The sequence below is a fragment of the Haliaeetus albicilla genome, chromosome 12 (assembly GCF_947461875.1).
Source record: "Haliaeetus albicilla chromosome 12, bHalAlb1.1, whole genome shotgun sequence".
Classification (NCBI taxonomy): Eukaryota; Metazoa; Chordata; class Aves; order Accipitriformes; family Accipitridae; genus Haliaeetus; species Haliaeetus albicilla.
The window spans coordinates 28,144,653-28,157,479 of NC_091494.1; the positions used below are offsets into that span (position 1 = coordinate 28,144,653).

The window sequence follows — 12,827 nt, forward strand, 5'->3', positions numbered from 1 at the left end:
TAAAAACCAGCTGCCTTTAGTTGTTTATACTCTTTTAAAACAGGTCCTTACATGAAGAAACTCTGTGCGCTCAGTGAGACCCTGAAAGATTCCTTCATATCAATTAATCACTCCATCCTAACCAGTCACAATATGGAGACATTTCAGAGTGAGTGCAGATCAATTCTGGAGCAGCTACAAGAGAAAGGAATGTTCTCACTGGCTCGGGAGGTAGCAGCACTAGCTGAATTGCCTGTGGACACCGTAGTTATGCAAGAGGTAACTAGTATAGTTAGATAATGATATTCACCTCTTAATACTCCTATTGCTGACAGTGTTGAGACTGCTGCTTCTCAGCCTTCCTGAAACACAAACTTTTATTCAAGTCATTTTTATTTTCAGTGCATGTACACCAAACAAGTTGGCTGTAAGTGCTGAGCTGAAAAGGACAATATAGCTTTCATTATTCTTTTACTCTTTTTATGGACTATGCAATCAGTTTTATTTGGTGAGAATAATAGATGGATTTGTTGCATATTGAGACACTTAATCTAAAATCAGTTTTTCAGTATGCTGGCCATCCAGTGTGATTTTACTTTTTTGGAAAGATATTTGTTAAAAACCTCTCTGAATTTTGCAGGTTCTAAGAGATCTACGTCATTTAAGAGACATTGGACAGTGGCATCAAAACCAGACAAGAATTGAATTCTGGAAAAAATGTAATGAGAACTTCATGAAAAATTCAATCTCCAGCAAAGCTGCATCTGATTTTTTTTTTGATCAGGCAAACACAGTATTTGAATCTTTAGCTCATGAGAAGATAAACAGCATTATGGAGAGACATTTGTTGCTTACCCTAGCTGGCCATTGGCTAGCCAAGGACGACTCGGTACCACTGCACAAAATAGAAGAAATAGAGAAGCAGATCTGGATTTGTCGCATCGCACAACAAACATTATCCACAGATGAGGGGTCAGGCAAGTTGAGATTTTCCTCCCGTGTTGTAGCGAACAGGGATCTTACCTTTGATAACTTAGCTAAGGAGTTTTCTTTTTCAAAGCTACCTGCTCTGAACACATCAAAGTACTTAAAACTGGAGGGTCTTTTGTTCAGAGATTCTCAACGGACCTTGACTAACGAGGAGGAGGAATCACTCAAGTTTCTGATCGGATGCCTTCTTGATGAAGGAAGTGTCCATGAAGCCAGCCGTGTTTGTCAGTATTTCCATTTCTACAACAGAGATGTTTCACTGGTATTGCATTGCAGAGCTCTGGCCTCAGGGGAGACTGAGCTAGACAAATTACACACGGATATTCAGACTCTCCTCATAACAAGGGAGAAGACATCTGAAAGCAGTGCGTCTCAGCAAAGCAGAGTCCCAAGTGGTAAGTAACACTAACCAATTCAGCCACTTGACAAGTGATACCATAGTTGCGGTTCCACTGGATTCTTCCTCTTTTGTTACAGTGTTAATTTCCCCCAAAATTCCTGCAGGAAATAAGGTCTTCGGGACAGTGGGTTATCTCCTTGGTTTGTAAATCCTCTGGTGAAAGGAATTTGAAGCCTTGTAATATACGTTGCCTGTATGTGCTTCAGGGAGGGTGTTTCTGTATACAGTTTCTATATTCTCTTAACCATTCATTTTTTATAGTTCACAATTCTGTTCTGGTAAAGTAGCACTGAACTTCATCTATGTTCCTGCTTTTGGAATACACACTCTAGTAAATCTTGAGTGTGTTTCTGGAGCTGAAACAAGGAAATGCTTTAACTAACATATTTCTCTGAATTCTTTGTTATTATAAAGGGTTTAGTGTTTCTTATTAATAGCAAGGCTAAGGCTGATAACGTTTATATATAAAGTACTCTGTGCAGGTTTATGAAGTCTGAATGAGAAAGCTGTCAGCTGGAACAATACTTTCTAATACTAACTTGAATAACACTTAATAGAAATAGAAGAGAATAAATGAAGCCTAAGCCATCAGAAAGACTGCCGAACCCTTACGCTCTCTCATGCTTAGGATTTTTACATCTGAGATATTATTGTGGATATTTTGGCTCATTTGTGTTCTGTCATATTGTTTGTACCCTAAAACTTATAAAAAAAAAATAAATCACAGGTATCAAGAGTTCAGTTTTCAAAGACTGAGAAACTATTATGTATTTGCTACAGATATCTGGAGTCTTGCTCCAAGTATAAGGCTTGTTGGTGTTACCTGTCTTTATGAGAAAGGAATTTATATATAAATTTTTGTTTCCAGCATCAAGCTTAGAAGACTGGACACACATTGTGGCTCCACCTCTAGATGACCAAGTTGTTATCAGTCTGAAGGCTCTCATAGATGAATGTGTCCATGGGAGAAACTACTGCAGACAGGTTCTCTGTTTATATGAACTTTCTAAGGTATGTGTCTAATAACATGATTGAAGAAACAAGTGGTTCGTATCAAGCTGTGCTGTGGAAGTTTGTGGAGGAAGGAATAAAGAGTGGTGAAAGTACTCATCAAGTGCCTGAAACAAGCTTCAGAGGGTGAAATTACCAAGCTTTTGTGTGGAAAAATGGCCAGATGCTTCCTAGGCATGAAGTGTTGAAATGACTCAACTCCCAGACTCCCCAGGCCCCTACCTCTGACTCCACTAAGCCAGATTTCAGCCTGTGTCTCTTTGATGTGCCTTTTTTATAATCTTTAAAGCATATGTTGTTCATCTAGCACTTTGCTTTAGGCCTTTGTTGTGGGATGCCTTCATAATCAACACCCACCCAGAAGCAGACAAAGAGATAGCAGCTGCCTTAGAAGTTTTAGCACAGAAGGGCTCTGCAGGCTCCACACAGTGTCAGCTCTTTACCCAGAGGCTGCTGAGAGGAATGGCTAATAAGTTCCAAGTGGTTTGACCCAGACAGCGATAGGAGAAGTAGCAGATTGTCCTTTGTTGCCTCTCTGCTCTTTGACCTTCATGATTGCCAGCAGCCCACCTCTGCTTCTTCTCCAGAGGGTGCTGCTGAACACTTCATTCAGGGTACAGAACCCCTTTCCATGTCATATTTTTGGAAGGTAGCATTAGGTTTTTTCTGAATAAAAACAAGCAGTGCGTGTGCTGAAAATATTAGAATCTTCTTTATTACAGAGGTTCTTAGATTTTCCTACAGAATTTTTCATGCCTCGAATATTCGGAGTGAGTACTTTAGATTTGAGCTACTAAAAAGTATTCATATGACTGGCTTGTTCCCTTTTATACTGTCCATATACTTCTTGCCTGAAGCTGGATGTCCATATTTTTTAATTAAGAATTGATCATTGTGTTTATGACATACTTTTTTTATTAATTTGTGAATGTGTAAAGTTGTAATGTGTTATAGCAGAGTATGTACAGAGCCTCACCAACTCCTCTTCCAAATGTAGCAAATGTAAAAACTAGTATAGCTTTTTTGCTGAGAGTTTGTGGTATGTAGAGAAGAGGAAAAGGAACCTCATAATTAAAACTTAATGCAGTAAAACACAATTCTTTGGGAGGAAATACTCCTGTCTTTCTTCTAGGTATTTTAAGTGTTAAGGTTTATATTTGGTTCAGGAAAGTATCTCTGTCCATGGCAACAGCTCTGTGAGTATTAAACTTCAAATACAAAGTACTTACATGCCATCCTGATCTTGAGAACATTAATACTGAAGATATACAGATGAAGGCACTGTTAACTGATAGAAGGACAGATTATGTTTGCATTTTTTGAAACAGTTTTGTCTGCTTCTCCAGCACTCCCCTCTTGCATCAGCTCATCATTAAGATGTACTGCAGGTCAGTATATGTTCTGGACTGGAATTTTTGCTGTGTAGAATCCTTTAAGTGTATGTGTATTTCTTAGGAATTGAACTGCTCCTACAGTGAAATGTCAGCCCACAACCCTGAAAAAGTGCTTCGAGCAATTCTGTCGTCCCATCAGCCAGACAGATGCAGGAAAGCTCAGGCATTCATTACCACACAGGGTCTCCAGCCTGAAACTGTGGCAGAACTAGTGGCTGAAGAAATCATGCAGGAATTACAGGCATCTTCAGAAGGGAAAGGTAGTAAAGAAGCTTGATCTTGTATTTTAGCGGTTTTGGTTTCTAGGTGTGGTATTTGTGTATCTGAAAAACAGTCCTTGCTCTAGGGATACTTGAGTGCTAATTATAGTCAGTAATGTTTGGGCAGTTCTTGTATAAGGTTTGTAAACCTTGTATACCTTATATAAGGTTTTATACAAATGTTTATTTTTAGTTATTTTTGTGTCCAGTGTGGTGTTGCAGTAGTTAAGGTTTTATTTTTTATGTATGTAAAATTAATGGTTTTAAAAAAGAGGGTTGTTTGGGTTTTTTAATCATGACCTTTGCAGCCCCACATCATCTGACTTGGAAAGACTCGTGTTCATTTCTTTGTGTAAAGCATGGCCAAAATATTTTCCCTTTTTTTTTTTTTTTACTTTGTGAAATGAGGGATGCTCCTCAAAACAACTTTCTGGGGGACTTTTCTATTTGAGTCACTTCTACTTTGCTACAACTTTAACAACAAAGTTCCATGAGAAACAATGAGCCATCAGATGGAGATTTGTGAGTCCGGGTGTGCTCTGCAAGGGATGGGTTAGAATGGTGTTGTGTAAGGAAGAGGAAAATGTTCTTTTTCTCAGCAGCAGCAACCTACTGGATTTGTGAAGTTACAGGTGTAATTACAGTAGCAATACAGTTGTTCAGTAGGATTTCATTGGACTGAACTGGCAAAGAAGTAATATCTGATTCTTAAATTTAAGCAGTAAGATCAAAATTGTCTTTAGAATTGTAGTTCCAAGTCCTAAGTCAGTCTGGATGAAGTTATATTGGTTTCTTTGGGGTTTTTTTCTGTTAACGTAGCTAATCTCTCCTGAACAATTAGCACTTGTGACATAACTCTCTCTCTGTGTGGACACAGGACAGAAACAGGTTTTGAACCCTGCAGCTGAGAGTCAGGCATTCCTACAGCTTGCTAAGCTGTGCCAGGATCATACATTGGTTGGCATGAAGTTACTGGATAAAATTTCCTCTGTACCACGTGGGGAACTGTCTTGCAGTAAGTAAATGGCAAATAATACTTGATGTAACTAGTGCATTACTAACATGGCATTACTTGGTTTAAAATCACAAAGAATAAAAGCAATGCTGATGGAAGCATCTATTACTGATCTCAAATTTGATATTAAATTAATAGATCCAAGTAAATGCACAGTAAATAAACGTGTTGCTTAAGTATGGCAGCAGTTTACTTTACAAACAAAGTACAGATTTTTTTTTTTTGTGTGTGCCAACAGCTGGGAAATGCAGTCAGTGAATTACCTGAACTTTTGTAGTTATATGTTACAGAACGGAGGGTATTGTGACTATCTTCATATTAATCACAATTAGAAATGGCTTTCTTTACCCATTGTTAAACTAACTTTCTGGATCTTTTGTTAACAAAGTCCATTTTACACTTTGCAGCTTTACATACCATGGAGATGTTGTCACTAAGTTTACAAAACATAGCCACGGTACTTTGCTACCATTTTGCCACTGCTAATCAGCAGTGCCAAACTGCTAGTTTAGACTGTTTTTATAAAAAGATTTATTATGGGTAGCTCATCTCTGAGGAAAATGAATGAGGGTAAGATTTTAGTGTGAGTTGTCTCATATTAATGTGGGCAGAACTTCCAATGCTATTTTGTCCAGAGTGGTGAGGAAAGAGCGTCTTCTAGAACATGTTCTGTAGAAGCAAAAGCATGGCTGAAGTTAATGTTGAAACTGTTCCATTGGAATCCAGCTATAACACTGTAAATCTGGAAAACCTTTGTGAGAAAATAAGTAAAATATCATGTTCTGTGTAATCTTTATGTCCCTAACACATTTGTCCTGTTGTCAGATCTTAACTCACCCCTTATTTTGTCTGGTTAATTAATGTAAGGGTGAATATTAGTATTTTCGTGTATGGCTGACTAAAGTAAGGAAAAGACTCTGAGGAAACAATGTTGGGAATTACCAAATTGTGCTGGAGGACTCTACCTCTCTTTGAATGGAGTCTCTGCTAGAGTACCTTTTTACAGGTAGAGGTGTAATTGGTTTGTTTCAAAATATGTTTTATAGGTTTATGACATTAACTGTGTTCTTTTAAAAATCTGCATTTTTAAATATGTTGTGTACCAGTTTGTATAATACTACTACTTTTCTGAAGTGAATTGCATGGTGCCGAGAGTAAGGTCTGGGACTCCACTGTGTCGTGATTGCTTTACCGTATTAGATTGGGCCTTCCACGGAAAATGGAATACGCTAAGATGTGCTGTTTTAACTCATTTATTTAGTGTATAGAATTCACGAATGATTTTTCAAACCGAGATGCAAAACTTGTGGCCTTCCTTTTTCAAGTGCGGAGCTGACTGGTCATAGTGGAGTGCTGATGTATTATTATATGTTTGTCAATCAGCTTTTGGTGGAGGAGGTTGGAAGTTTTGTGTGCAGAATAAAATAATGTTTCAGAAAATGATCCAAAAACCCCAGACTTTCCCACAGATTGAGAAGCCAGACTGAATGCATACTGTTACAGAAACTGTTACTCCTTAAAATTGCATAGGACAGAACCATAATAGCTCAACTTTCTAATCCAATTCTGCTACAAATTTAACTGGAAGGGTTGTGTATCCTCTGCAGAAATGGCATCACTTCTGGAGAGACGCATAATAATTAACTTCCTCAGCTTATTAACTGAAATACCTGAGTTGTTCTATTCTTCAGTTATAGAACTGCTGATTTTGGCCCATAATTGCTTTAGTTTGACTTGCCACATGGAAGGAATCACTAGAGTCCTCCAAGCAGCACGACTTCTCACAGATGAACATTTGGCACCTAATGAAGAGTACGGACTTGTGGTATGTGTCTTTGACGCCATGTGTGTTTGTTTATTCATATGCTGTATGAAGGGTTCCATGTACACATTAGGAAATAACTTTGCTCATGAGCAGTGCAGGGGGAGTAGGTGGGTGATGGAATGGAGTCCAGTCTTCCACCTCTGGCTGACTGGTCTTGTCCTGCCTGTCCCTACAAGCTAAAAGTGGGGGTTTGGTCTGATATGTGCAGGTGATGATTTTTATGTCACAGAAGCTCTTAGAAGACTTCTCTGGAAAAACAGAGGTAGAGATAGTGGAATGGTGAGGTTGCAACAGTGTAGTAAATCAGAATGGGAATGTCAAAGTAATTCAACTACTGGTGAAGTGGGATGATTTGTATTACTGGACTGTCATGCATCTTTAAGTCCTGCCTTGAAAGGACTCCTGGAGTCTGAGACATGCCCAATATAATGGTGTCATTGCTAAAAGGTTCACTGCAAATTTTGTTTGATAAAATTATGTCCTTTCACCTCACAGTAAAAAAGATGCAGTAGCTTGGTTTAAAAATAAAACCTCTGTGGCTCTAAGGGAACATCAGCCTGCCTAATGCGACTCACTGTGCCGTGTAGCTGTATCAGCTAGCAAAACACTCTGGCCTCACGCAGCCTTCTCCCTACCACAGCACTGACTGCTTTGAGAGAGAGGATTTTTCTGCTTACTTTGAGCTTCATACTTAACACTGTTATTTCTACAGGTTCGTCTTCTCACTGGAATTGGCAGATACAATGAAATGACCTACATATTTGAACTGCTGCATGAGAAACACTACTTTGAAGTGCTCATGAGAAAGAAATTAGACCCAGTAGGTGGAGGGGGGTAAAGGGGAGAAAACTTTCAGAGAATTGTGTGGGTACATCAGAAACTGATATTTACACAACAATGTGGAATTATCCGGGGATTGTAATTACTGCAGTGTAGGAAGTGTCAGTCAACTTTCATAGTAATAAATTAATTCTGGGTTTTATTATGTTTTTAGTTTAACAAGTTTGTTCTAATTAGTTCAGTGCTGCAATGAGAGCAGCATTGAAAGTTCAAGCTTGGGAATATCACTTAAAGTTTTCATGTCTGCTTTGGTTTTACTTCCAGTTAACGTTTCATGGTTTTTTAAAAAACATAAATATTTATAGCTTTCTTGTAACATAAAGTCATAAACATATGTCAGTTTGGACATTTGTATGTAAATAAATGCATAGATGCTGGATTTTCTTACATGACATAATGTAGTTAAGCCCAAGTATAATATTGCCATTATTTTTTAAAATAGTATGGAGAAACCTCAAAAAGTTGAACGATCACTTTTTGGAAAATTGTAGCAGAACAGATTTGCTTTTGGGTACCAAAATGTGAATGAAAAAAAAGCTCATCAAATTTTGATCTGATACTCCTTCATATGACCAGAGCGGGACATTGAAGACAGCTCTGCTGGATTACATCAAGCGTTGCCGTCCAGGGGACAGTGAAAAGCACAACATGATAGCCCTTTGCTTTAGTATGTGTCGAGAAATTGGAGAGAATCATGAGGCTGCTGCTTGCATACAGCTTAAACTCATTGAATCGCAGCCATGGGGTGAGTGGAAACTGCAAAAACAAGAAATACAAGCAAGTTTGTTTAAGAAGGAAGACATTATGGGTAACTGTAGCTTTGATTGCCTGTGTTGTCCTGGTAACATCCATCAAAGTTCCACTGTCTGGAAGCAGGGTCCTATTTGCCAGGCTTGGGGTATTCTTGTACTTAACAGTTTATCTGGCTGCTCTGGTATTTTTCAAAGAATTGAGATTTTTGGCTCTTACCATAATGTAGTGTTCCTGTGGTACCATGCATGGGAGGAGGTGAAGACACATGCATGTTTTCTTCACTTTAATTGGATGTGACACAGTGGTTTTTATATAAAGTATATATATATAAAGTATATATATATAAAGTGTTGGGGTCTTTATGTTTGTGCAAGGTAACTTCTAACATCTAAACTTGGCAAGTTCTATACAGCTGGGAGAATGCTGGGGAGCACACAGAGATCTCACTGTGGAGCAGTTAGCCAGTACCGTAACAGCAACTAGAACAGAAGCTGTGCCAAATGGTTTATCTGGTAATAGTCAGTGCTCAGATCTACCACAAATGTATGACTTGGATTTCTTTTCAGTTCTTCAGTCTAGGTTCCAGCAATAGCTTTGGCTCATTAACTGAATAGGCATCACTGTTTCTTCGCACTTTTGTAATACAAATTTTTTTTTTTTTAGTCTTTTGTTGCTTTCTGAAACAACACTAGGGACAGACTTGGTACCAGGAGGTATTTTTGGAACTTATTTTGTCACCTTTATAAATAATTGGTTACTCTTTTTTTTCCCCCCCTCCCATTTCAGAGGAGTCTCTTCAGGATGTTGCAAATTTAAAGAAACTGCTGATGAAAGCTCTGACTCTCTTCATTGATGCAGCAGAAAGTTATTCTAAGGTAAAATGAGGTGGAATTGTATGACTTCTGTACAGCATTGGGAGCACATAAGGAGTGAGCTGAACTGGGAGAACAAAGCAAGCTGCTCTAGGGAGGGTGTGCAGAATCCTCTCCCAGTGGACAAGGAGCAAAGGAATCTCCTGCTCTGTCAGCTCAGCAGTATCGCAGCAGTCTCAGTAACACTGCTGTATCCGAGAGCAGTACACTGTTCAGGCTTTAACAGCTAGGGTTACAATTAGGTTCCCCAGTTTTAGCGGAGTGACCATGAGCTTAACTAGCAAGAATAGAACAATATAAAGAGTGTTTAAAAACTGGTGTGATTATGATGGAAGTATTTGTGGTGAGTGCAGCTTCATTTAAAACTAATGGAATATGATCAATGATCAACTGCAGTGATCTGAAAGATGAAATACTAGACAACTCCGAACTCACTGTTGCTCTCAGGAATATTTATTACTTTCCTCTGGAAACATGCTTCAGAAGCTTGCATTTGTTTTTGATTTATTAAATAGGACTCCTGTGTCCGCCAGTCGTTGCGCTGCAGTCGGCTAACAAAGCTGATAACCCTCCAGCTGCATTTTCTCAACACTGCTCAGAGCACTATGCTGATCAACCTGAACAGACAGAACCTGATGGACACCATCATGTCCTTGCCTAGATTCTATCAGGTAGGCTTGGCTTCCTCATCTGTTATTTTTTCTGAAAATGATTGTTTTAAACAGCAGGTACCTAAGCACTCTGCTCTGGTGAGCATAATGTTCAGCTCTTCCTCGTGGCCACCAAGTCCTGTGACTATTAACCCATCACATTGCTGCAGACGCTACCAAGCTTGGAAATGTAAGCGCAGTCCTGGTGTGGGCCAATGCTTTTAGCAGTCCTTGCTGGCTTGCTGCCATCGTACAGCCAGGACCTTGGCTATCCAGTGGCTCTCATGCTGCTGTGGATCTACACTGGAGCCCTGAAATCTAGTCTACATTGGCATCCATCATTTTGTAAATTCGGAACTAAGTAAGAAGAGGGCTTTTTAAAGAGAACAAACCGCACCCACCCACCCCTGACATCTTGTTTAGGGGTTAAGGAAGATTATCTGCAGTGCTTTGTTAGCCTTTTATTTCTGTGTAATACAGCTGCTCTCAAGAACAGCATCAAGAGATGGGCCAAACAGAAGACCTAGAATATTTTAAGTATTCTAAGTATAGGAATGTTTCTGTGCAAGAATAAACTCTTCCTGCTCAGTAATTCCAGCATGTGTTCTCTCTGCAGGCGGCTATTGTGGCTGAGGCTTACGAGTTTGTTCCAGATTGGGCTGAAGTTCTGTATCAACAAGTGATCACCAAGGGAGACTTCACTTACTTAGAAGAATTTAAACAACAAAAACCACTGAAGCCTAGCATATTTGAGGAGATTGCTAAGAAGTAAGTAGTTCTACAACCAAAATGGAACTTTTCTACAGGCTACTTTATAGGAGCAACTGCATGTTTAATAGCATGCAAGTCTTAGTACTGTTAAAACCTTTTCTGTGATAAAGTGTAGTATAAAGGGACTCAAGATCTATGTTCAGTTTCTTAAGCTTATTGTGGAAATAGCACTGGATCTACCATTTTTATTGAGCTGGATAAATAGGGTGCCTTAGGTCTGGTCAAATCGAATCTTTTTTAAAATTAATCAGAGGAAAATAAACAACCAAGATAATCAAATGTACATGTTGAGCACAATCTTTTTTTAAGAAATGTAGTTCTTATGGGTCTATAGCAAGATAATCTTATAATCATTGTCTGTGAAGCCTTTCTATTTCAATTATACGTACAATTATTTTCAGAGTTAAACAACACCCACCTACTGATGCTGCTCTGAAAAATCTGAAGAAATTGCTTGCTTACTGTGAAGATATCTACACATACTACAGGTTGGCTTACGATAACAAGTTCTACGATGTGGTAAATACACTTCTGAAGGATGCACAGACTGGCTGTTGCCTTAATGATATGTTATCAAACTAGACTCCAACCTCTGTGAAGTAGAGACTGGCTCTGACAAGTACCAGTGCCACAGCTTCTTGCATGGTTAGTACTGATTCTTTAACAGATATTTTTATCAATGACCTGCTTACAGTGATATGCTGCTATGTGAAAGTTACTCCAGAAAACTGGTGGCGGTTGTAAATATTTAAAATGCTGAGACTGCGTTAACCTAAAATTGTGTTTTGTATAATAAATCTTACTGTTTACAAAATACTTGACTAACCAGCAAATTCAGACTGGCGCAGCTGATGATGAACCACAGTGATCCAGCAGTCCTTTAAATTAGGGGAGTGGATGATGGATCACCATAGGGATTGTAGCTAAACTGACAAAAGGCCGAAATGGAATGTGCAGAACATCCAGCACATTGACAATGGAATAAGCAGGAGAATTAGTAAACTCCTTTGAAAGTTTCAGATACACACTAGGATAATTGATTTTTTGATTCCAGTCTGATTAGACTGGTTTTGTTTTCTAGCTTGCTGATAAAGTGAAAGTCTTGTACAACTCTAAACAGCATACACTATATTTGCTACTGTCTTGAAGAAGTAGTCCAGTACAAATGTATTCTTACAGTTACTAAATTTTAACTCCTTCCCATGCTTAGACAGTCCTACTGGGCAGACAGTTGGTATCAACACCCTGTCGGGAGCCAGGAACCAGAGTATTCTGCCACTTAAATGTTTTGGCAAGTTTACAAGGTCAGGGTTGATTTAACTGGGGAGGAGGATAAGACTTGGACACTGCTTCAGGCAGAAACCCAGTTTCAGCTTGGATTCTGTATGCTCCCCAAAATAAATGCAGCCTGCAGAGCTTCCAACTAATCCAGAGATGTCACCTCCTGTCCAAAAAAGGGGGGTGGGGAGGGCAGACAGCTTTTAAGTAAAATTAAGCAATGATATCGTACTATTTCTAAACATTATCCTAGCAAAAATACAATTGCCATAGCAACCCAGTTAATTAGCAAAGAGATGCTAACAATGTCCTTGCTGAATGTTTTCATGCTAGCAACTGCTGCATATGACAAATATTTACTTGCACAGTATTTATCTCAAATCTGCAATGGCAGCACTAAAAGATGTACACAGGTATACACAGTACAAGTCACAGCACCTTTGATAAATAAAACATTTTATGTAAGGAGGATTATGCCTGAGCAGAACCTGATTTAAAATTCCAGTTCTAGTCAGTCTCACAAGACCAAATTAGTCTGAGCTGGCTGTGATTAGTCTAAAAGTTAAATAATGGCTAGCAAGCAAAATTTGGGACCACTAACAATAGGAAGGATCTGGAAGAGCACCTGCCTTGTAGAAGCACACACACATCCCATCCATATTGGGAACAAACACCTGAGTAAACAGCAAGTGGTAAATGCAGGACAGCTTGTGATAATGGCAGCTGCTAGTTGGAACAAAGTAACTGCTTGCAGGAGTAAGGGCCACCCTAAAATATTCCTAAGGTAAG

The 12,827-nt window shown here is 38.9% G+C and overlaps 1 protein-coding gene across 1 annotated transcript in view; it reads left to right on the forward strand.

Annotated features, from left to right (window-relative positions):
* The window catches only part of SPG11 (SPG11 vesicle trafficking associated, spatacsin), a 35,209-nt gene extending 23,628 nt beyond the window's left edge, over nucleotides 1-11,581 (forward strand). Inside the window, exons 29-40 of the mRNA XM_069798720.1 lie at nucleotides 44-258; nucleotides 620-1,364; nucleotides 2,238-2,380; nucleotides 3,836-4,034; nucleotides 4,912-5,049; nucleotides 6,741-6,874; nucleotides 7,587-7,694; nucleotides 8,291-8,459; nucleotides 9,254-9,342; nucleotides 9,855-10,010; nucleotides 10,606-10,757; nucleotides 11,162-11,581. Coding sequence (XP_069654821.1) covers nucleotides 44-258; nucleotides 620-1,364; nucleotides 2,238-2,380; nucleotides 3,836-4,034; nucleotides 4,912-5,049; nucleotides 6,741-6,874; nucleotides 7,587-7,694; nucleotides 8,291-8,459; nucleotides 9,254-9,342; nucleotides 9,855-10,010; nucleotides 10,606-10,757; nucleotides 11,162-11,342 — 2,429 coding nt within the window. The 3' untranslated portion in view covers nucleotides 11,343-11,581. The remainder of the gene's footprint in view (nucleotides 1-43; nucleotides 259-619; nucleotides 1,365-2,237; nucleotides 2,381-3,835; nucleotides 4,035-4,911; nucleotides 5,050-6,740; nucleotides 6,875-7,586; nucleotides 7,695-8,290; nucleotides 8,460-9,253; nucleotides 9,343-9,854; nucleotides 10,011-10,605; nucleotides 10,758-11,161) is intronic.
* The last annotated feature ends 1,246 nt before the right edge of the window (nucleotides 11,582-12,827 follow it).